The 25,108-nt window shown below is 35.1% G+C and overlaps 1 protein-coding gene across 1 annotated transcript in view; it reads right to left on the reverse strand.

The window, feature by feature from the left end:
- The window catches only part of LOC144368096 (uncharacterized), a 47,414-nt gene that overhangs the window by 2,133 nt on the left and 20,173 nt on the right, over window positions 1-25,108 (reverse strand). Inside the window, exons 5-7 of the mRNA XM_078026605.1 lie at window positions 13,549-13,644; window positions 11,208-11,301; window positions 7,333-7,406 (exon numbers count right to left, since the gene is read on the reverse strand). Coding sequence (XP_077882731.1) covers window positions 7,333-7,406; window positions 11,208-11,301; window positions 13,549-13,644 — 264 coding nt within the window. The remainder of the gene's footprint in view (window positions 1-7,332; window positions 7,407-11,207; window positions 11,302-13,548; window positions 13,645-25,108) is intronic.

The following is a 25,108-nucleotide window of genomic DNA, read 5'->3' on the forward strand; positions in this document are numbered from 1 at the left end:
TTCTCACTTTCAGTGTCTGTGTTGAGAAATCCGCCATTTATCTAATTGGCTTACCTCTAAATGTAATCTGCCTCCTTTCATTTGTAGCTTTTTATATTCTCTCCTTGTTCTGTATGTTGGATATCTTCATAACAATGTGTCTTGGAGTTGGTCTATTATGATTCTGTATGTTTGGTGTCCTGTAGGCTTCTAGTATTTGAGAAATTATTTTGAAACCTTTTACTCCAATAAAATAGAAGATAGTGAGGGCATTGATAAATTTCTTAAGTTATATGATCTGCCCAGATGGAGTCAGGAGGACACACACAACTTAAACAGACCAATATCAATTGAGGAAATAGAAGAAGCCATCAAAAGACTACTAACCAAGAAAAGCCCAGGACAAGAAGGGTATTCAGCAGAGTTTTACAAAACCTTTAAAGAAGAAATTACACCAATACTTCTCAAGCTATTTCATGAAATAGAAAAAGAGGGAGTACTTTCAAATTCATTCTATGAGGCCAACATCACCCTGATTCCTAAACCAGATAAGGACACTTCAAAGAAAGAAAACTACAGACCAATATCTCTAATGAACCTAGATGCAAAAATCCTCAATAAAATTCTGGCAAATTGGATACAAAAATATATCAAAAAGATTGTGCACCATGATCAAGTAGGATTTAATCCCTGGGATGCAAGGCTGGTTCAATATATGGAAATCAATAAATGTAATCCACCACATCAATAGACTTAAAGATAAAAACCATATGATCATCTTGATAGATGCAGAAAAAGCTTTTGACAAAATACAACATCATTTTATGTTTAAAATATTAGAAAAACTAGGGATAATAGGAACTTACCTCAACATTGTAAAAGCTATTTATGCTAAGCCTCAGGCTACCATCATTCTGAATGGAGAAAAATTGAAGGCATTCCCTCTAAAATCTGGAACAAGACAGGGATGCCCTCTCTCGCCACTCCTATTCAACATAGTTCTCAAAACCCTGGCCATTGCAATAAGGCAGATGATGGAAATTAAAGGCATTAAAATAAAAAAGAATAATTGAAATTAGCACTATTTGCAGTTGACATGATCGTATACCTAATGGACCCCAAAGGTTCTACCAAAAAACTTCTAGAACTAGTAAATGAATTCAGCAGAGTGGTGGGATATAAAATCAACACTTATAAGTCTAAGGCATTCTTATATATCAGTGAAAAATCCTCTGAAAGGGAAATCAGGACAACCACCCCATTCACAATATCCTCAAAATAAATAAAATATTTGGGAATCAACCTAATAAAAGTGGTGAAAGTCCTTTACAACAAAAACTACAGAACACTAAAGAGGGAAATAAAAGAATATCTTAGAAGATGGAAAGATATACCTTGTTCATGGATAGGCAGAATTAATATCATTAAAATGGCCATACTACCAAAAGTATTCTATAGGTTTAATGCAATGCCAATCAAAATCCCAATGACATTCCTCACAGAAATAGAAAAAGCAATCATGAAATTCATCTGGAGAAATAAGAGACCCAGAATAGCTAAAGAAATCCTAAGCAGGAAGAGTGAAACAGGTGGTATAGCCATACCAGATTTCAAATTATACTATAGAGCAATAGTAACAAAAACAGCATGGTACTGGTACCAAAACAGGGGGATAAACCAATGGTACAGAATAGAGGACACAGAGACCAGTACACAAAATTACCACTACCTTATATTAGACAAAGTTGCAAAAAGCATGCAATGAAGAAAGAATAACATCTTCAACAAATGGTGCTGGGAAAATTGGAAATCCATATGCAACAAAATGATATTGAATCCCTTTCTTTCACCATGCACAAAAATTAACTCAGAGTGGATAAAACAATTAGAAATCAAACCAGAGACTCTGCATCTAATAGAAGCAAAAGTTGGCCCTAATCTTCATCTCGTGGGTGCGGGCTCCAAATTCCTTAATAGGACACTGAAAGCACAAGAGTTAAAATAAAAAATCAACAAATGGGACATATTCAAACTAAAAAGCTTTTTCTCAGCAAGAGAAATAATAAGTGAGATAAATATGGAGCCTACATCCTGGGAACAAATTTTTACCCCTCACACTTCAGATAGAGCGCTAATCTCCAGAGTATACAAAGAACTCAAAAAGTTAAACAACAACAACAACAACAACAACAAAAACAAATAAGCCAACCAACAAATGGGCCAAAGATCTAAACAGACACTTCACAGAGGAAGACATATAATCAATCAACAAGTACACAAAAAAATGCTCACCATCTCTAGCTATCAGAGAAATGCAAATTAAAACCACTCTAAGATACCATCTCACTCCAGTAAGAAAGGCAGCCATTATGAAGTCAAACAATAACAAGTGCTGGTGAGGATGTGAAGAAAAGAATACACTCGTACATTGCTAGTGGGACTGCAACTGGTGCAGCCAATTTGGAGAGCAGTATGGAGATTCCATTTGACTCAGCTATTCCCCTTCTCAGACTATACCAAAAAGACCTAAAAAGAGCATACTGCAGGGACACAACTACATCAATGTTCATAGCAGCACAATTCACAACAGCTAGACTGTGGAACCAACCCAGATGCCCTTCAAAAGATGAATGGATAAAGAAATTGTGGCATTTATACCCAATTGAATATTACTCAGGAGTAAAAAAATAACAAAATCATGGCATTTGCAGGAAATGGATGGCACTAGAGCACATTATGCTAAGCGAAGTTAGCCAATCTCTACAAAACACATGCCGAATGTCTTCGCTGATATAAGGGACGTGACTCAAAACAAAGTAGGGAGGAAGAGCATGAGGAGAAGATTACCATGAAATAAGGAAAAGAGGAGGGAGGAAAAAGGAGGGAGAAGGGGAAATGCACAGAAGACAGAAGGAGACCCTCTAGGTTCACAAAATACATATACTATGGTGTGAGGGGAAGGGAAAGGAAAAAAAAGAGAGATATATAAGTATCACAGTAGTATGGGTAGACAATAGAGATGAGAAGGGAGGGGAGGGGAAGGGGGAGATGGAGGGAAGCAGAGTACAACTGACCCTAGGATTGCTGTATGTATACACATGGATGTATAACGAATGTGATCCTGCAATCTGTACACGTGGAAAAATAACAATTCATACCCTATTTGACTCAAATGTATGATATGTCAAGATCATTGTATTGCCTTGAACAACTAATAAAAAAATAAAAAATAAAGCAGGATGGATGTAACAGAAATGGAATTCCTTGATAATACAATAACAGAAATGTATGTACTCTAAGTGTGTAACCAACCATATCTCACAACCCCACAAGAAATGAGAATGCATTAAATACTTAAGCACTCTTGAGAAATATAATTAATATTGTGTTGCATTACACATTTTAAACAATGAACTTACAGATTTTTTTAGTGTTAAAATATGAGACTTCATGTGATAAAGAGTTGGAATTATGTGATGTTGAGCAGATAAATTGATGTTGGACTTTCCTCATTTTGGTCATCATAGTCTCTGAAGAGCATTTTTAGTAAATGTTTCACTGAGAGTAAATCCAGTTCAATAAAATGACAAAGTAGGATGAAGAAACGTGTTTTTTTTTTTTTTAATCTTACTGTTATAAAGCAGCACACAGAATCTGGGTAGAATAAATAATATGTTCCTCTAAGAGTGAACTAAAAAGTACACCAGTGAAGAAAGATGACAGCACAAAAATATACAGTACTTCCTGACTATTTTTCAGAGCTCGAGTTATATTGGCTGGTGTGTGCTTTCTGGATGAAAAAGAGCAGCTGTGGGAAAATCACTGGAGAGAGCCTCAGACCACATAAAACCCAGAATTTTGGCTTTTAGAATAGTAAATGAATTGATAGGGTGTTGTGAACCAACCATGGGTTGTGTGTGTGAGCTATGCAAACATTTGGGTATATGAGGAAAACTGGTCTGAATTTGCTGCCCTATTGGGCTCTGCAATGTATATGCGCCTTTTCATTCACTCTGTCTGTGATCCCCACACTGCACCTGAGATGGTGTGAATTTCCAAAATGTCAGCCAAACTGCTGACCAAGACATCACCAAGAAAGACTTCACCCTCCAAAACCTGACCCCTTTCTTTATTTGGGTGAATATTCTATGAATGTCTTCTCCCCAATAGGTGGGTTTCAGGTATTATGTCTCTCTTTGCCTGCCTCTGTTGCCTTTCTTTGACTCCCTTGTGGGAGCTGAGGCTGAGAAGCCATACTGACCCCAATAAAAAGATATTTTCTGTGTCTGTGTGGTTATTTAGTTCCAGCCCAATTCACCTGGAGTGACCCTGATTCCATCACATGTCTGCACAATAGGAGAAATATCCTGCTGCATTGTTAGGGAAAAATTGAACGGGGTAGAAAAAGGGAAGCTCCTCTCTAGTGAGATGAGGAGAACAATTCTACCAACCCCATTTATTAATAGAGAAAAAAGTAAACACTCACATATATTGTTTGTAACCCTGAAAATAAGAACTTCCACTTTGAAAAGCAGTGTGGAGTTTCCTCAGGAAAACTAGGAATATAATTACCTCAACACCAAGCCATAATACACCTTGGCATATATCATGAGAAACTAAAAATCAATTTATGAGCAAGACACATCAACACCACTGTTTGTAGCTATGTAATTTATACAACAAGTTATACAATCAGCCCAGATAAATGAATGGACTGCAAATTCCTGCTAGCAGTGTCTGGGTACTGGACAGAAGCCACCTTTACTCAGGGTCATTTTTCTAGTCATTTCTCATAGAAGATCAAAAACCCCAATATTTAAAAAAATATTTTTCAATATTTTACAGTGCTCTGGAGGCATATCACAACACTATTCTTGACAGGTCTGAGAGAGAAAATGAACGACAGAGACACAAGAGCTCTGGGCAGCTACAGCAGGCCTTGTGGTCTATGGAAGGATGAGAAAAACCCAAGGTACTTTCATTCTCATGTTGTGTTTGCAGTTCTGTGACATCATGCCAGGGAAGTGTCTGGTAGAAAACTCATACCATGCATCACCATATATGTGAGCAGATATCCCAGGTGAAGTCAACCCACCATGATCAGTGGCTTTGGAGTATTTGCTTCCATTTCTGCTACAGAAGTGATTCTAAGATCTTCCCTTAGAAGAGAAAGATGATTTAAATGGTCCCTTCTGGTCGACCCCCTTTTGGAAGTGTCTGTGTGAAAAATCAGAAAGCATGGCCTGACTTGTACTTTGAAGGTGCAGCTGCAAGTTCTCCTCACAGGATGGCAGCCATTTGACTTGATACTGTGGGTTTGTGACAGAGACTGAAGGGAATGTGGTAAAAACTCTAATCATCAAGAGGTGTGTTGTGTCAACTGGACAATCTATACTGTAGAGGCCAACAGGGGCACTGCACATTGCAAATAGGTGCGTTGAGAATAGTGGTTGTGAGGGAGAAAAGCTGTGCAGTAGTTCAAGATACTTAAAGATCCAGGAGAGTTAGGGGCAAGGTCTGGTGAGAAGATAGTTTCTTGCATTTTTTCCAGAAAAAAAGCACAGATTCTGCCAACAGACTTCATATACCATGCTCAAAGAGAGTGCCAAAAAACCTCTCAGACATTTGGAATCTTGTACACCCCTGAGATCACTGACTGCAGGAGTCCCCAATTGGGGTATGCATCAGAGACCAGTCTACAGATTCCATGGTGAAAGGATTATCAGAAAGATGTACCCCCCCCATCCCTGAGTGAAAAGAAAAGTACTGAGGGTGAGTTTTCATCTGCACTGAAAACCTTCCCTAAGCATCCCATGCAAGGAGCTGGGCATAACTGAGAGAAGCTCAGCTTGTGTTCTCCACTATCATGTCACTACCAGATTAGGTGTGTTTCAGCTGTAGAAACCAGAAAAGTTGGACTACATCTGCCTTCAAGCAATCACACCATGGTTTTGGTTTTTATAATTGGAGATTCTAGACAGAAATTCCTCAATTTCAATTTCATTAACAATAAGAAATTTTGTTTTTATTGCTGCTCTAGGCTTTTGTGTGAGTTGTTGTGTATGGAGGATTTCTCATTATGTCTTTCCTCATGTTCCTTCTCATTTCTAAAATTTTTGTCTCCTTTCTTATATGTTTCCCCTATATCACCTCTTCTTGCCACTTCAAACCCAATTCTTTCTCAGTTTTATTACTTTTTCTCCTTATTTCCTCCTACAGCTATGTTTAATCACATCAGTTTCGTTCTCCTTTCTTATTGAATTACACCCAAAAAATTTTATGACCACTACTGACTGTTTTTTTCAGCCAGGTGTATACTGTTATTTCTCACCACACCTCGCCAGTTTGTGAACTTATAGAGATCACTTACAAGCATTTTCTTTAATAGGTAATATATGTTTTGCTTTAAATTGTCATTCTTACTGGAGGTTATTATCTACTCTTAGAAAGATCCTGGTGGGAGAAACTAGCACCTTGGTCATTTAAAGTTGGGTACTTCACGCTGAGATATCACCCCTGCCCAGGGTGTTTGCACTAAAAAACACACACATATCCTCGGAAGAGAAATCTATCCCAATGCATGCAAAACCTCGGCCTTTCTAACACAGACAACATGAGAAAAAAATGCAAAAACACATCAAATTCCTTAATTCTCCAATAACAGCATTCAAAGGCTTTTTGCTACCACTCATTAAGGAGGTTGGATAAAAATGTTTAATAATTTTGAATGTCTTATGGTATGGAAAGAAAACAACAACAACAAAAACAAACAAACAAAAAAGAGATCTCATTCTGGGAAGTTTCAATTTCCTTAATAGGCCATTGTGTATCTTCTTTGAGGCTACTATTTTCATTGACAGAGACACTGATGTCTAGGCTGTACGAAAATCTTTCACTTTGGCATGAAAGCATGTTCATATGTAACTAAAATTGAGCCATTGGAAAGGACCATCTTTTACCATAAATGCTCTCAATGTCCATTGCCACTCTATATGCTCATTAATTAAAATAGATATTCACAAAACCACTTAATTTTAACTTCTCCATCATTTATGGGAGTTAAAAAAATGGAAGCACAAACAATATCCAGAAAAATTTCTGCCTCAATCACAAGGATAATGTTTATATATATATATATATATATATATATATATATATATATATATGTTATCATGAATTCTAATGCTATTTTAAGATTCATAACCAGTTAAATTCTTTTAGACTTGAATATTAAATCATCATCTTTATATTTCAAAACACTGTTATAAAAGATAACTCAATTTGCCCTTATTACTTTCTTAAAACAAGTAATACATGAGGAAATCCAGAATTTAAAAGTAAATGTATACATACCTTTGGCTGCTTATTTTTGGTGCCATTGAGACCTTCCTCCTCTTCTTCTGATGATGAGAAACAAAGAGGTTCAGCTGAAAAATGTATGTAAATTTACTTAAACTACTTAGAACATTTAGAGAGAATGTTAGTCTGTCAAAAATAAAAAGTAATATTAGGTGATTATTACCTTTTTAAATTGTTTATTAGTGGGGTATACTAGTGTGTGATCAGTGATTTAACCCCAAAATATTGCAACATTGGAAAGTGCTCTGCCAGAGTTGTATCCAAAAGCATATGTATATATATTGAGACTGGGTCTCTCTAAAGTGTTTTTTCTGGCCTGAGACTTGCCATGCTCCTGTCTCAGTCTCCCAAGTACCTGTGTTTAGAATTGACCCACTGTACCCAGCAGATACTGACTATTTCAGAGAATGTTTTTAGTGATAAAAACTTCAACAGTCTACCTGGGGAGAACTAGGTTTAAGACAAAAATATCTCAAAAGTATATCCACTCAAGATGAATAAAAAGTTGTCAGAAGTAAATTTGAAAAACACTATAGAAATGTGGGGATTCACACAATTTGCCATTCTCTTCCTCATAATAGTAACTATTTAAAAACAACTATTCAACTAGTCATTTTCACAATGACTGATGCGTTCTATACTGTTATCAATGAATATCTTGTATATGCAATGTTTTTCTTCATTATTCTGAAAAAAATGTGTTCATCTATAAGACTCAGTCTATTTAGTCCTGCATGATTATCATCTCCTTGTCATAAAGTGTTGCCCCCCCCATTGGGGTTCCTTAGCATTTCAGCCACTGTTCAACTGAATATCTACAAGCTGACTTGTAAATTACTCCTTCCCCTGTCTACCCTTTTGGCTCCTGGACTTAAGGAGATCACTTTTACATCCCCTTAGCATCAACAGTTTATTTGAACCCACAATTATTATGTTCCCTGTGAGAATAGAGTAAAATGGTGCCAGGGATAGTGGCATTTCTGGAGCTAGGACTCAGCAGAGACTAAAGGAGTAAGGTTACCAGCCAGAGGCAGAAAGTGGGGAGAGCTTAAAAGGCTGTAGCTAGACATAGAGTCAAGCATTAAATGAGTCAGTATTTGAAAATATAGGAACTGGTGAGGAGCAATGCCAGAGCATAGTGAAGGCAAGGGAAGGGATAAAGTGTTAGGCTGAACTCATGAAAGATTTCTGGGTAATTTTAAAAGCTGGCCTTTCACCGTATACAGAGGTTCATGGCACACTTTCATTGTAGCTAGATAGCTCCAAATGCTGGGGGCAGGATGAGTGTGGAGAGGATATGCATGAGCAAAAATAAATAAGAAGGCAGCAGAAATTCCAAATAGAGGAAGGGTGACAAAACCACCCACACATTCATGCTTTTGGATGCAACTCTGACAGAGTACTTGCCAATGTTGCAAAGTTATTGGGTTAAATCATTGAGTACACACAAGAGTGACAAAACAACCCACACATTCCTGCTGAATCAACATGGAGCTGTGTTCCATGGGTTAGCTTTGATAAAGAATATTATAGCTTTTGGGTTTCTGTGTTTGCTGTGTTTTGTTGTTGTTGATGTTGAGTACAGCAACATGACTGAAATATACTGAAGGAAAATATCCACTATTAGTTTAATTAAACATTTAGTTAAGTTTTCAAATGTGTGATTATATTTCCACTTACCATAAATATAATAGGGAATGTACACCTATCAAGTAAAAGTGATTGAGGGAATGGAGATATTTAATCAGAGGAGCAAAAGAGAAACTTTGGGGCATAAATATATAAAATGAAGAAAATAATTTATATGCAGGTGTGTTTAATATAGCCTATCACAATCATTTAATCAATATTATTACAGGTATGCATCCTGTTCCTCTATTTGTCCTACAATATAATAAGTCCAAAGTTGTGATAGCAGTCAAGTGCAAAGTATAATTCACTTCCATTGAAAAAAGTTCTCTAAACTGATCAGCTTAGATATGTACTTATTAAAATTATCTATTTTTTCATACCCATGCAGGACAGTGGTGTATCTTCTTTTACTATATCCTCTGGTCTGACCCACTGAAATTTTCTAGATCCACTCATTTGAGAAGACATAGAGACTGTATCTAATAAATAATGTTTAATAAGCATAAAATATTAAAATATAGTAATCCAAAGGGGAAAATTGAACTGAAATGCCAAAGAATTATCAGATATAAATAACCTTTTATATTTCAAATTCATTGGCATATATACCAAGAATAATAGCATTGATATACAATAAATTAACCTACAAAGTCTGGTTTGGTATATCCTCTTAGACTTTCAAGGATTTTCATGAAATATCTGTCCTATCAGAATTTTAGCCATCTAGAGATGTGGCAGAGTAATTGAGTGTATTCCTAGCATGCCCAAAGCCATGGTTTCAGTAAAGAAAAAAAAATTAACTATCTTTTAAAATATCCAGTGTTTCTTAAATACTAATTTTCTCTTCTCAACTACTGATATCAATACTTCCCTATTCTTGGTAGTTATGGAGCAAAGAAATACACAGTGGCTGGTTGCCCCAGTTCTAAGAATTTTCCCCACTTAAAATTATCTCTAGACCTGTAATTCTCACTTTGGTTTGAAGGCAGATATACTGAAACCAGCTGAAATGCAATCTCTGAGTCTTCTTATTACCTTCAAAATTACCTAATTTTGTTCCCTCCCCATTACCCTTCTCTTTGCTTTTCCAAAGCAGTCTCTATATCTGTGGTGTTGATTTTTTAAAAAATTTGTTGTTTATTTTTCCACAACTTTTTCTGCCCAATCAGAAACTCTGTCTTATACAATTTCGAGGGACTGGGTTTTGGTTTAGTGGTAGAGTGCTTGACTAGCACATATAAAGTACTGGGTTTGATCCTCAGAACCACATAAAATAAAGGTATTGTGTCCATTTACAGCTAAAAATATCTTAAAACTTGATCTGGTTATGCCCTGAACTAAGACACAATGGCTTTTTATTTAGATTTTCTAAAGGGCAGTTTGTTCCTTTTCCGTTTCCAGAATGTGTTTTGTGGATCAAGGAGCATTGGAAACATCTTTGAATGTATTCACAATGTAGAACCAAAGACCTGCTAAGTCAGAACATACATTTTGTACATTGGCCCCACCCCAACATATGATTCACTAAAATTTGAGAATTCTTGTGCATGCTTAATCTTCTACAAATTTCTCTAACTTAACTTGCCTATTTGATGTTTCTTTTTGCTTTGTTATTTTGTTATTGGTACTGGGGATTGAACCCAGGGGTACCTAACTACTGGGCTACATTCCATTCCTTTTAATATTTTATTTAGCGACAGGCTTTTGCTGAATTTTTTTGAGGGCCTCATTAAGTTACTCAGCTGGCATTGGATTCAAAATTCTCCATTTGTAGCCTCCAGAGCTTCTGGGAATGTAGGCGTGCACCATGTGCCTGTCCATTTAATTTGCCTATTTAAAATTCTCCCTATCTTGTCCTCCAAATTGTAGGTGTATTAGAAGTCATTATCTTTCCAGGGAACATTTTATCAGGCCATGATCAATGTTCACCTGCTTCTTTTTCCTTTCCTTTTTTTTTTTGTTGTCTTTAGTCTTTTCTCATTCTTCATTCCCACTTCTTCCCTACCCCCTTACTTATTTCTCAACTTTCCTCTAATCTAAGCAGGTCTGGAAATGGACCTAATAATTCAGCTCCTCTAGGGCCCCTCCAACTTACCCTGTGCTTGCAACTTGATAAGATACACTAATTCAATCTCCTTACTATTTATTATTTTCATTTCTTCCAGTATTAAATCATACTAGTGCGCATGTTTTAAATAAGCATTATATCCAATAATTTTATAATGAGTGGCTCTTACCTTCTGTATGTCCACTTACACCATCTTTTGCTCTTTGATGTGCTTCACCAAATAAATGACCAACATTACTCTGAGGAAGAATCTGAGAGATACTCTGAAAAATTAATAACACTAATGAGTTGTATGAAGATTTCCTAATTCCTATTCTAAAGAGACACCTAATTTTACAGATTTGAAATAAATTTGGACTTAACTAGAGAAGTACACATTGGAAATTGAAATATTTTATATCAGAGTGTCATGTATCCTCTGCAAATCAGCCAAATATTATATTCATTTGTCTACTAACTCTATTAAACCAGGATAGGAAGACAATAGAAAACTACCAACATGGGGGCTGGGGTTGTGGCTCAGTGGCAGAGGGCTTGCCATGCATGTTTGAGGCACTGGTTTCATTTCTCATCACTGCATATAAATGAGTCAAACAAAGGTCCATAAACAACAACAAAAAATGATAATAAAAGAAAACTAACTGATGTGCATATTTTCTATCAGGAAGTAACTTCATTATACCTAACATTACTCATATTTTACCACTAAAAACAAGAAGACCCTCCACCATATATAACATATATAATATATAATATGTATAATTTATGCAAGTTGTATATATACATATGATGCTACACATCACTAAACTTTAACAAATTCTAATTATAAGCTTTTAGTGCTGAACTAAGGGGCTTTGTTATAGAGACTGAATTATGTCACATCAAGTAGAAAAAAAACCATGCTCCCACTTTCTTATTCAGGTAAGCAGGGGCTTACAGAAATCTAAATTTCTTTTGACGAATCTTTTACTGATAAAAAATCTAGTTTAATGATAAACTTGTTTTGTAAAGGTTTTCTTTTTTTTTAATATATGATGGTAGAGTATGCATCAGTTTCCACTCAAGAATAAAACTATAAAATATTATACTATGGTAAAAAGCGTGTATGTAGATGCATACAGTGGTAACTGATTGCACCCTGAATTTGAGACACATCAACTGATGTGTGACTATATAAACATTGGTAAGGGGCAAGCAGTGAAGTGAAACTACAGAGAGCCAATGAACAGATAAAATTCAGAAATATATATTTTTAGAGTAATAAAAGAGTTCATAAAATATTTTATCTGCAACAGTTGTCAGAGGAAAACTGTCTAGGTGGAAGCTCTTCTCTGGTAGGCGCACACAATCTATAATCTCAAGAAAATCATATTTTAAATTCCAGTAATGAGTTTCATCCAGTTGGATTCTGCCTGAGATGTCAATGGAGGACAGGTGCACTGCAGATTCTTAGCAGAATTATGAGTGCCTACTCAAGAAACTTCTTCACTTGGGTGTCCCTTTTCTAGACTTTCTTGATGGGAGATTAGAAACTCTGCATTTATGTTCTTATATTTCCAGTACCCAACAATGACATGAATTTGGTAGGTCAGGAAGCATCCAAAACACAAGTCAGTCTCTATCAGATATACTAATTGAGACACAGATCTGTAGGGTGCTCTGGAAAGCTGTAGTCATGGCTACATGGCCAGCCAAGGGATAGAAATTGAGGTGAGTTTCAATTAAATGTGCCTGTAGGAACTATGTGACAGTGTGTGTCAGGATTGATTCTGGTAGAAATGTTCCTGCTACAATCTCCAGAGGGGAGAGCTGATCTCCCAAGTCAGGCCATCTCAGTATGCTCAGAGGCATGTGAAGGAAGAATCACCACTTCTTCAACTGAAGCAATTATAGTCACTTCCTTGGTGATTCACCAAGGGGGTACCCCCTTTAGAAATGTCCCATTGCTGCAACTCTATTTTTGAGATATCAGAATCTCTTGCATGTTTAATCTCCAAGACACAGGGACTAACTCTCTTTATTTGAATTGTAGATACCCACACTTTTGGTTCAGATTAACAGAGATGTGTTGAAAAATCTGAGCAGAAGGAAGTATGATGTGCTGTTTTGCCACCTTATGGAATGAAGGGCAGTGGGGACATCTCCATGTTAAAACTGGTGTTTAGAGATTAGTAACAGGAAAGAAGATGAGTTGTGTGTGATTTTCTGGGGTAGAATATTTTGGGGAGTGCTTGAAAAGGTCTTGTGAAAAGCTTGTTTCCTGCATCTCCCATAACCAAGCACAGATCCTGCATGCAGTCCACCTCTACCATGCTTAGAGAAAATGAAACCAAAAACCACAGAGACTTGGAGTCTTGCATGACCCTGAGCACACTAAAAGAAGTTGGGAATTAGGGTTTTCAGCACAGACAGACTCACATGGTTTATGTGTGAGAGTTTTGTTGATAGCTCCTACTATAGCCAGAGTCCAATCCTCAGGTCCACAAAAACCAATATTGTGAATGATTTACCTCTTCATATGAAAATGGTCCTATAGCACTTCCTGGTAGGCATGGGTGAAAATTTTCCACATCCAAGACTCCACAATCAGTACTGGCCTGTTTGGGCTAGAATTGAGAAGAAACTAGTACAACTGTAGGTACTCCCCAGAAACACCCCCAAAATGGTTAATCTTTAAACTAGAAGTTGGGAAAGAAACTGTCTATATTTGGTTTACATCAGATAAGGAAATCATATATTTTTCTTGGCATTGCATCTTTAAGTGGCTTTTCTTATCATTTGTTTTTCATTTTCTAGCTTACATGATCTTTTAACTTTCTTTGTACTTGTTTTCTTATTTTTCATTGGTATTTGCACTATTTTTCTTCTTCATTTTTTCCTTATTCTCCATTTTTCTATTTCACCACTTTTTTCTATATATTTTAGTATTAATTTTAGAATCACTAACACATACATTTTGGGCATTATTTTTTATTACCACTTCTGCATTGGTTTCTGGAGTTGTAGAGACAATTTTTAAAAGTTTTTGTTTTGGTCATAAATCAACATGTGTTTAGCTCCTAACTTTTTGATATTAATGATGGCTATTATTTTCTCTTAAAGTGCTTTGTGTTAGTGGTCCTAGCACTTCTGTCAATGAGTTGGGACTTTGAAAATAGATCATACATTCTGTTCAGGGAATATCTGAAGAGAAATCTACTCAATAAAATGATCCACATCTAAGAGGGGAATAGAAACCTATTTGAACACCTGCACAAAACTCTGCATGTTAAACAGGAAACATGAGAGAAAAAGACAGTAAGACACTACACAAAGTGATTAATTACCCAATAATTTAATCCACATACATTGATGTGTAGAATGTGCTGAGCAAAGGATTCAAACAATTTATTATGAAAATAGTTCAAGGAACTAAAGGATTAAAACATGAATTAATGAAGGCAATCCAGGTTTTGATAGAACATCTCCACAATAAGAGTTTCTGGAAAAAAAAGGAGAGAATTCAAGCTCCCATTCACCTGCCTCTCGCAGACAAACCGCTGTGACTCAACACTAAATGATCCCACTGAAACAACTGGTCAGCCGTTGTGAACCTGCGGAGGTTAATACCAACCAATCCTTCATAGGCACTGGCCACAGGATTGAGACGGGGCTTGGGAGAGCCAGTCAGGGCCCACCTGTTGCATGGGTCACCCGGCAAAGGGAACAAACTGACACAATTTGCATAGGATACCACCATGACAGAGAACTGACATCACCAGAATGAGGCGGAGGAGATAACTTCCTTAAAACCAGCGGTGAAAGTGACATCTTCCCTTCCCTTCTAATACCTTTCCTCCCAAGCATCAAATAAATTCATAGGAGTAAACAGTAACTCAGCAGTCAAACAGAACAAGAAGTAACATGAGCAGCATGAAAAAGCAAGGAAGAAAAGGAGTACAAATAATGCAGGAAAGCCTAAATATTCAGAAGGACCTAAAGGCATCAGAAAAATGGCCAAATAAAGAACTCAAGGAATACCTTAGACTGATGGAATGAAATCTTAAAAAGGATATGAGACAGCAAATTCAAACAGTGAAAGAACACATTGAAAATGAATTACAGAAACAGATAAAAGAAGCAAATAAGCATCTTTATCAGGAAATAGAGATTATTAAAAATTCAAACAATAATTCTAGAAATGAAGGAAACTATAAACCAAATTAAAAACTCAAAGGAGAGTATCACTAACAGAGTGGAGCAAGTAGAAGCCAGGATGTCAGATAATGAAGACAAAATATATCATCTTGAAAAGAGTCTAGCCAACTCAGAAAGGCTGGTAAAAATCACAAGAAAAACATCCAAGAGATATGGGATAACATAAAAAAAAAAACAAACTTAAGAGTCATCAGGATAGAAGAAGGTATAGAGGTTCAAACTAAGGGAATGAGCAACCTTCTGAATGAAATAATTATAGAAAACTTTCCAGAAATAAAAAAAAAAAAAACGGATATACAAACTGACCATGCATACAGGAAACCGAGCATACAAAATCACAGTAGACCAATGCCAAGACACATTGTTATGAAGATATCCAATATATAGAACAAAGAGAAAATATTAAAAGCTACAAGAGAAAGGAGGCAGATTACATTCAGGGGTAAACCAATAAGGTTAACAACGGATTTTTCATCACAGACGCTGAAAGTGAGAAGATCCTGGAACAATGTATTTTAAACACTGAAAGACAATGGATGCCAACCAAGAATTTTGTATCCAGCAAAATTAAGCTTCAGGTATGACAAAAAAATAAAAATCTTTCATGATAAACAAACGTTAAAATAATTTGCAGCCAGAAAACCAGCATTGCAAAGTGTCTTGAGCAAAACACTACACGAGGAAGAAATGAAAAACAATAACCAAAACCAACTATGGGAAGTACCTCAGTAAAGACAGAGGGTGGGGGGAAATCTAATCATGGAGAAAAAAATAAATTAAAAAAAAATGATAAATAATCAAACATGGCTGGCAGTACAAACCATATATCAATAGTAACTCTAAACGTTAATGGCTTAAACTCTCCAATAAAGCGACATAGGCTAGTAACATGGATTAAAAAAACAAATCCAACAATATGCTGCCTCCAGGAGACACATCTGATTGGAAAAGACATACATAGGCTGAAGGTGAAAGGTTGGGAAAAAATATACCACTCACACAGTCCACATAAGCAAGCAGGGGTGGCCATCCTCATATCAAATAAAATTGACTTCAAGACTAAGTTAATCAAAAGGGATAAGGAAGGACATTATATACTGTTAAAAGGAACCATTCACTAACAAGACATAACTATTATCAATATTTATACACCAAATAATGGTGCTACAACATTCATAAAACAAACTCTCCTCAAGTTCAAGAAACAAATAGACCACAACACAATAATTATGGGTGACTTTAACACACCTCTAACACCATTTGACAGATCCTCCAAACAAAAGTTGAATATGAAAACTATAGAACTCAATATCACAATCAATAGCCTATACTTAACTGACATATATAGAATATATCAACCATCATCAAGTGGATATACTTTTTTCTCAGTAGCACATGGATCCTTCTCAAAAATAGACCATATATTATGCCATAGGGCAACCCTCAGTAAATATAAAGGGGTGGAGATAATACCATACATTTTATCTGATCATAATGGAATAAAACTGGAAATCAATGATAAAAGAAGAAAGGAAAAATCCTACATCACATGGAAAATGAACAATATGTTACTGAATGATCAATGGGTTACAGAAGACATAAAGGAGGAAATAAAAAATTCTTAGAAATAAATGAAAATACAGACACAACATATCGGAACCTAAGGGACACAATGAAAGCAGTTTTAAGAGGGAAATTCATCACTTGGAGGTCATCCCTCAAAAAAAAAGAAAAAAAACAACAAATAAATGAGCTCACACTTCATCTCAAAGCCCTAGAAAAGGAAGAGCAAAACAAGAACAAATGTAGCAGAAGGTAAGAAATAATTAAAATCAGAGTTGAAATCAACAAAATTGAAACAAAAGAAACTATTGAAAAAAAAGACAAAACTAAAAGTTGGTTCTTCGAAAAAATAAATAAGATCGACAAACCCTTAGCCATGCTAAACAAGAAAAGAAGAGAGAGAACTCAAATTACTAACATATGGGATGAAAAAGGCAATATCACAACAGATGCTACAGAAATACAGAAGACAACAAGAAATTATTTTGAAAACCTATATTCCAATAAAATAGAAGATAGTGAAGACATTGATAAATTTCTATTTTTTGCCATTAATTTTTTTTAATTTTCATTTTTTTATTGATTGTTCAAAACATTACAGAGCTTTTGATATATCATCTTTCATACATTTGACTCAATTGGGTTTTGAACTCCCCAAATACAAATTGCAGACTCACTTCTATTACATACTCACATTTTTACATAATGGCATATTAGTGACTGTTGTATTCTGCTACCTTTCCTATCCCCTACTATCCCCCCTCCCTTCCCCTTCCCTCCTATCTTCCCTCTCTACCTCCTCTGTTGTTGTTCAATTCTCTCCCTTTTCCCCCCAACCCCCTTGCCCCTCATAATCTCTTATAAGTTTGTGTATCACTGAAGGTCTCCTACCATTTCCATATGCTTTCCCTTCTCTCTCCATTTCTCTCCCCCCATTCATCTTAGTTTACTGTTAGTCTTTTTCTCATGCTCTTCCTTCCTGTTCTATTCTTAGTGGTTCTCTTTATATCAAAGAAGACATTTGACATTTGTTTTTTAGGGATTGGCTAGCTTCACTTAGCATAATCTGCTCTAATGCCATCCATTTCCCTGCAAATTCCATGATTTTGTCATTTTTAGGGCAGAGTAATACTCCATTGTGTATAGCTGCCACATTTTTTTTATCCACTCATCTATTGAAGGGCATCTAGGTTGGTTCCACAGTCTAGCTATTGTGAATTGTGCTGCTATAATCATTGATGTGACCCAGATTGAGTCAGGAGGATACACACAATTTGAACAGACCAATATCAATGGATGAAATAGAAGAAGCGTTCAAAAGACTACCAACCAAGAAAAGCCCAGGACTGCATGGATATACAGCGGAGTTTTACAAAACCTTTAAAGAAGAATTAATATGAATACTTTTCAAGTTATTCCAGGAAATAGAAAAAGAGAGAGCTCTTCCAAATTCATTCTATGAGGCCAACATCACCCTGATCCTGAAACCAGACAAAGACACTTCAAAGAAAGAAAACTACAGACCAATATCTCTAATGAACCTAGATGCAAAAATGCTCAATAAAATTCTGGTGAATTGGATACAAAAACACATCAAAAAAATTGTGCAACATGATCAAGTAGGATTCATCCCTGGGATGCAAGGTTGGTTGAATATGCAGAAATCAATAAATGTTATTCACCACATCAATAGACTCAAAGATAAGAACCATATGATCATCTCAATAGACGCAGAATAACTTTATGTTCAAAACATTAGAAAAACTAGGGATAACAGGAATTTACCTCAACATTGTAAAAGCTATCTATGCTAAGCCTCAGGCTAGCATCATTCTGAATGGAGAAAAATTCAAGGCATTCCCTGTAAAATCTGGAACAAGACAGGGATGCCCTCTATCACCACTTCTATTTAATATAATTCTCAAAAAACTGGCCAGAGAAATTAGAGAGATGAAAGAAATTAAAGGCATAAAAATTGGAAAAGAAGAACTTATATTATCACTATTTGCAGATGACATGATTCTATACCTACAAGACACAAAAGGGTCTACAAAGAAATGACTAGAACTAATAAATGAATTCAGCAAAGTGGCAGGATATAAAATCAACATTCATAAATCAAAGGCATTCCTGTATATCAGTGACATATCTTCTGAAATGTAAATAAGGAAAACCACCCCATTCACAATATCCTCAAAAAAAATAATAAATTACTTGGGAATCAACCTATCAAAAGACATGAAAGATTTATACAATGAAAACCACAGAACCCTAAAGAGAGAAATAGAAGATCTTAGAAGATGGAAAAATATACCCTGTTCATGGATAGGCAGAACTAACATCATCAAAATGGTGCTATTACCAAAAGTTCTCTATAGGTCTAATGCAATTCCAATCAAAATCTCAATGGCATTTCTTGTAGAAATAGATAAAGCAATCTTGAAATTCATATGGAAAAATAAAGACCCAGAATAGCAAAAGAAAATCTAAGCAGGAAGTGTGAATCAGGCAGCATAGCGATTCCAGATTTCAAACTATACTACAGAGAAATAGAAACAAAAACAGCATGATATTGGTATCAAAACAGGTGGGTGGAACAATGGTACAGAATAGAGGACACAGAGACTAATCCACAAAGTTACAACTATATTATATTTGATAAAGGGGTTAAAAGCATGCAATGGAGGAAGGATAGCATGTTAAACAAATGGTGTTGGGAAAACTGGAAATCCATATGCAACAAAATGAAACTGAATCCCCTTCTGTCGCCATGCACAAAAGTTAACTCAAAATGGATCAAGGAGCTTGATATCAAACAGAGACTCTGTGTCTGATAGAAGAAAAAGTTGGCTACGATCTACATATTGTGGGTTTGGCCTCCAAATTCCTTAATAGGATACCCATAGCTAAAGAGTTAATAACAAGAATCAACAAATGGGACTTACTTAAAAAAGTTTTTTTTTTCCTGCAAGAGAAACAATAAGAGAGGTAAATAGGGAGCCTACATCACGGGAACAAATTTTTAGTCCTCACACTTCAGATAGAGCCATAATATCCAGAGTATACAAAGAACTCAAAAAATTAAACAAGAATATAACAAATAACCCAATCAACAAATGGGCCAAGGACCTGAACAGACATTTCTCAGAGGAGGACATACAATCAATCAACAAGTACATGAAAAAATGCTCACCACCTCTAGCAGAGAAATGCAAATCAAAACCATCCTAAGATACCATCTCATTCCAGTAAGATTGGCAGCCATTGTGAAGTCAAACAACAACGAGTGCTGGCGAGGATGTGGGGAAAAGGGTACACTTGTACATTGCTGGTGGGACTGCAAATTGGTGCGGCCAATATGGAAAGCAGTATGGAGATTCCTGGGAAAGCTGAGAATGGAACCACCATTTGACCCAGCTATTGCCCTTCTCGGACTATTCCCTGAAGACCTTAAATGAATCTACTACAGGGATACTGCCACATCAATGTTCATAGCAGCACAATTCACAATAGCTAGACTGTGGAACCAACCCAGATGCCCTTCAATAGATGAATGGATAAAAAAATGTGGCATTTATACACAATGGAGTATTACTCTGCACTAAAAATGACAAAATCATGGAATTTGCAGGAAAATGGATGGCATTAGAGCAGATTATGCTAAATGAAGCTAGCCAATCCCTAAGAAACAAATGCCAAATGTCTTCTTTGATATAATGAGAGCAACTAAGAACAGAGCAGGGAGGAAGAGCAGGAGAAAAAGATTAACATTAAACAGAGACATGAGGTGGGAGGGAAAGGGAGAGAAAAGGGAAATTGCATGGAACTGGAAGGAGACCCTCATTGTTATACAAAATTACATATAAGAGGTTGTGAGGGGAATGGGAAAAAATAAGGAGAGAAATGAATTACAGTAGATGGGGTAGAGAGAGAAGATGGGAGGGGAGGGGAGGGGGGATAGTAGAGGATAGGAAAGGTAGCAGAATACAATATTACTAATATGGCATTATGTAAAAATGTAGATGTGTAACCAATGTGATTCTGCAATCTGTATTTGGGGTAAAAATGGGAATTCATAACCCTCTTGAATCTAATGTATGAAATATGATATGTCAAGAGGTTTGTAATGTTTTAAACAACCAATAAAAAAATTTTAAAAAAGGAGAAAATTTGAAAATAATACATTTGTTATTAGAAGTACTGCCAATATACTACATCAGATAGATGAAAGAATGTTAAGGCTTGAAGACAAGGTGGATGATGTAGAACTTTCCTACAGTAATAAAAAGGAAAGACTTTTAAAAGAATATACAAGCATTTTACGACCACTTTAAAAGATCAACTGAGACTAAGCTCTTGAAGGAAGGAGTGTATATACAAACTGAAGGCATAGAAAAATTATTCAGTGAACTAGCACCAGAAACATACCCTTATTTGTTAAAATAATATGTACATCAGGCACAGAAAGCATTTAGAAAGCCAAATAGATATGGCCGAAAAAGAAACTGTCCACATTATATTTTGGTTAAAATTCCAAATTTTAGAGCTAAGAATGGTTTTTACAAATTCAAGAGAGAAGTACCAAGTCATTGATAAATGGTAATGTACCTGGATAACTCTAAGTGCCTTTATGTATATTAATGATGCACTAATTAAAACAACTACAAATAAATACAAAAAAAAATCAGTAGAGAAGAAAGATAACAGAGGTAGGCAAGAAGGGAGAGTACTGGGGATCAAACTGGAAAAGTGTATACCAATCTTGTATGATTATTTCAAAATTAACCCCAATATTATATATGAAATAATTATCTAATTAAGAAAAAGAAGTAAACAGTGAGTAAAACTATAGAAACTGCATGAACACTTGAAGAATGAATAATACAATTGCATAATCAAAGGGTCACTGATGAAATCGGGGGTGGGGTGGGGAAGTTTTAAATAAACATCAGACCCATGTGAGAATCAAAACACAATATGGGATATAGTAAAAACAGTTCTTTTTTTTGTTCTTTGGTTTTTTCTTTTCTTTTATTGAGACATTGTGTGTGTATATGTATATAAAATAATGGGATTCAGTATAACAAATACAGAAATGCACATAATATATTTTGATAAATCTTACTACCCAGTACTTTTTCTTTCCCTCCCCATGTCTCTCCCCTAATGTACCAAAAGCAGTTGTATGAGGGAAGTTTATAGCAATGGCTACCTCCATTTAGAAATCTGAGATATTTCAAATTTAAAACCTCATGATGCATCCCAAGGTCTAAGAAAAACATCAGCAAATTAATTCTAAAACCAATACAAAAAAAGAATTAATAAATTTCACAGCCAAATTTATAAAGTAGAAAGTTAAATTTAAAAAACCAACATAGTACTAATGAAACAAATGGTTGTTGAAAAGGTAAATAAGATTAATAAACCCTTAGCAAAGGTAAATAAAAAATAAAGAGAGAGAGAAGGAAGATACAAATGAATAAATCTAGAAACAAAAACAGAAATATAACAACAGATACCACTGAAATCCAGAGGATCTCTAGAGAGTGGAAAACTAGTATTTCAATGCATAGGAAAATCTAGATTATATTAAAGACTCAAATCGCAATACATGAAAAAAATCTAGAAGATATTGATGAAATATGTCCTAAAATTTTTGAATCAAAAGGATAGAGAAAAACAAATAGCTCAATACCAAGCAATTAATTTGAAGCAATAATAGAAGCCTCCAAGGCCAGAGGTGAATGCATTGCTAAATTTTATCAGATATTTAATGAAGAACTGATATTAATCCCCCCATTACATGTAAGAGCAAAGGAAAGATGCTTTCAAAGCAATTCTGTAAAGTATTACCCTGATTGGAAAAGTGAATATGGACAGAACAAGGAAAAAACTAGAGACCAATATCCTTGAGGAACAAAATATAAAAATTCTCATAAAAATCTTTGCAAACCATATTCAGCAGCACATTACAAAATAACATACAATGTCAGGCATGGTGGTATATGTCTATATTCTCAGAAAGGTAGGGTGTTATTTCAGGCCCACTGTAATTTCAAAGCCAGCCTGGGAAAATTAGTGAGACCTGTATCAAAGTGAACAATAAAAGGGGCTGGGGGTGTGACTCAGTGGTACTGTGGTCCTGGTTTGAGTCTCTAGTGTCATATACAAAAAAAAAAGTACAAGCTGATTTTGCTCCAGGATAATTCAATAAATGCAAATCAATGGAACTAATACACCACATATAGAATCAAGGGCAAAACCAAATGATCATTTCATCAGCTGCAGGAAAAGCCTTTGACAAATTCAATGGCCCTTTATAATAAAGCTCTGAGGAACTAGAAAGAAGAGAAGTTTATAACAAGATAATAAATACCAAGTGTATCAAACGCAAAGCCAATAGTATAATGAAGAGGAACATTTTCTCTGAAATCAGAAAAATACAAGGATGTTCATTGCCACCAACCTCACTAATCACAGTACTTAAAATTTTAGACAAGAGAAAGAAATAAAAGGGATTCAAATAGAAAACTTAAAATTGTTAAATTATTTTTATATGCAAATTATATAGTCCTATTCTTAGAAGACCACAAATGTCATAAGAATTCTACTTCCAATGAATAAGTTCATCAGAGTAAAATGATACAAAATAAATATATATAACAATAAATTGTCTATATACCAATAGCAAACCTGGATAGAATAAAGCAAGGGTAATAGGTCATTCAAATAGCTTTAAAAATAGATAGGAATAACCCTAGTTAAGGAAGTGAATGTCCTCTTCAAGAAAAATTACAAATTACTGAAAAAGAAACTAAAGAAGACAACTGGAAGTAGGAAGATCTCCTATGTTCATGGAAAGGCAGAATTAATATTGTGAAAATGGCCATATACCATAAGTGAATTATAGATTCCATGCATTCCCATTCAAATTCAAATGATATTGTTCACATAAATGTGGGGCAAATACAAAACAAATAAAACTACTCCTAAATTTATATGGAAGAAAAAAAAAACAAATGACTTAGACAAAGTGATGCTGATCATAAGAGCAATGATGGATACACCACAATGCCCAATTTCAAAATATAAAACAGAGCCACAGTAATAAAAACCATGGTCTTGGTGAGAAGGAAGACCCATGACCAATGAAATAGAAGAGAAGTCAGAGAGCCAAACCCATAGAAGTACATTCATGTGATTCTAGGCAAAGTTGCCAAAAATATATTTTGGAGAAAAGACAAAAGACATTTTAGAAATAGTGTTGGGAAAACTAGATATCCATATGTAAAAGAAAACTAGATGACTATTTTCTAACACTGTACAAGAGTTCATTCAAAAAGGACTAAAAACATATGTACCAGACTAGAAGGTTTACAACTGCTAGAAGAAAATATATTCAAAACACTTAAGTATGTAGGCAATGACTTCCTGAATAGAGATTCCTACAGCTCAGAAAATAATAGCAACAATGGATAAGAGGGAGTGCTTCAAACTGAAAAATTCCTGCATAGTAAGTGAAACATATTAACAGTATGAAGAGGTAGCCTCCAGAATTGGAGAAAAGCTTTGCCAGCTACTCTTCTGACAGAAGGTTAATATCCTGAAAATATTAACACAAACATCTTAACACCAGAAACACAAAAATCTTCTCAATCAATGAGCAAATTCACAGATGGTTCTCAAAATTAGAGATATAAATGGCCGACACTTTGGTTAAAAAATGCATAACATCTTTAGCAATCAGGGAAATGTAAATCAAAACAACATCAAACCTCCATTTTCCACCATTCAAAAAAGTAATCATCAAGAAAACAAAAAATAGTGGGAAAATTGAGGAGAAAATCTCTTATACGCTATTGGTAGAAATATAAATTACTATGGCCCTATGGAAATTTGTATGAAGGCTACTCAAAAAACTGAACATAAAACTACTTTATGATACAACTATACTACTCAGTACTTACAGGAAAATATTAAAGTCAGCTTACTTTAGAGATATACATATGCCCATCTTTACCATGACACCATTCAAAATAGGCAAGTTAAAGAATCAGGCTAGATGTTAACAAAAAAAAATGAATAAAAAATGTATTATATATACACAAGGAAGATTTTTACACATACAAAAAAACAAAACTAAATCCATTTTAGAAAAATGAATGACATAGGGAAGCCTAATGTTAAGTAATATAAACCAGACTCAGAAAACAAGTATTATATATTGCTCTCATATAGAAAACTAGAGGTAGAAATGTTCAACATGAAAATAGATGAATAATAAATTTTATCCATTAGCATACATAAAAT

This window comes from Ictidomys tridecemlineatus, chromosome 2, assembly GCF_052094955.1.
Source record: "Ictidomys tridecemlineatus isolate mIctTri1 chromosome 2, mIctTri1.hap1, whole genome shotgun sequence".
Lineage (NCBI taxonomy): Eukaryota > Metazoa > Chordata > Mammalia > Rodentia > Sciuridae > Ictidomys > Ictidomys tridecemlineatus.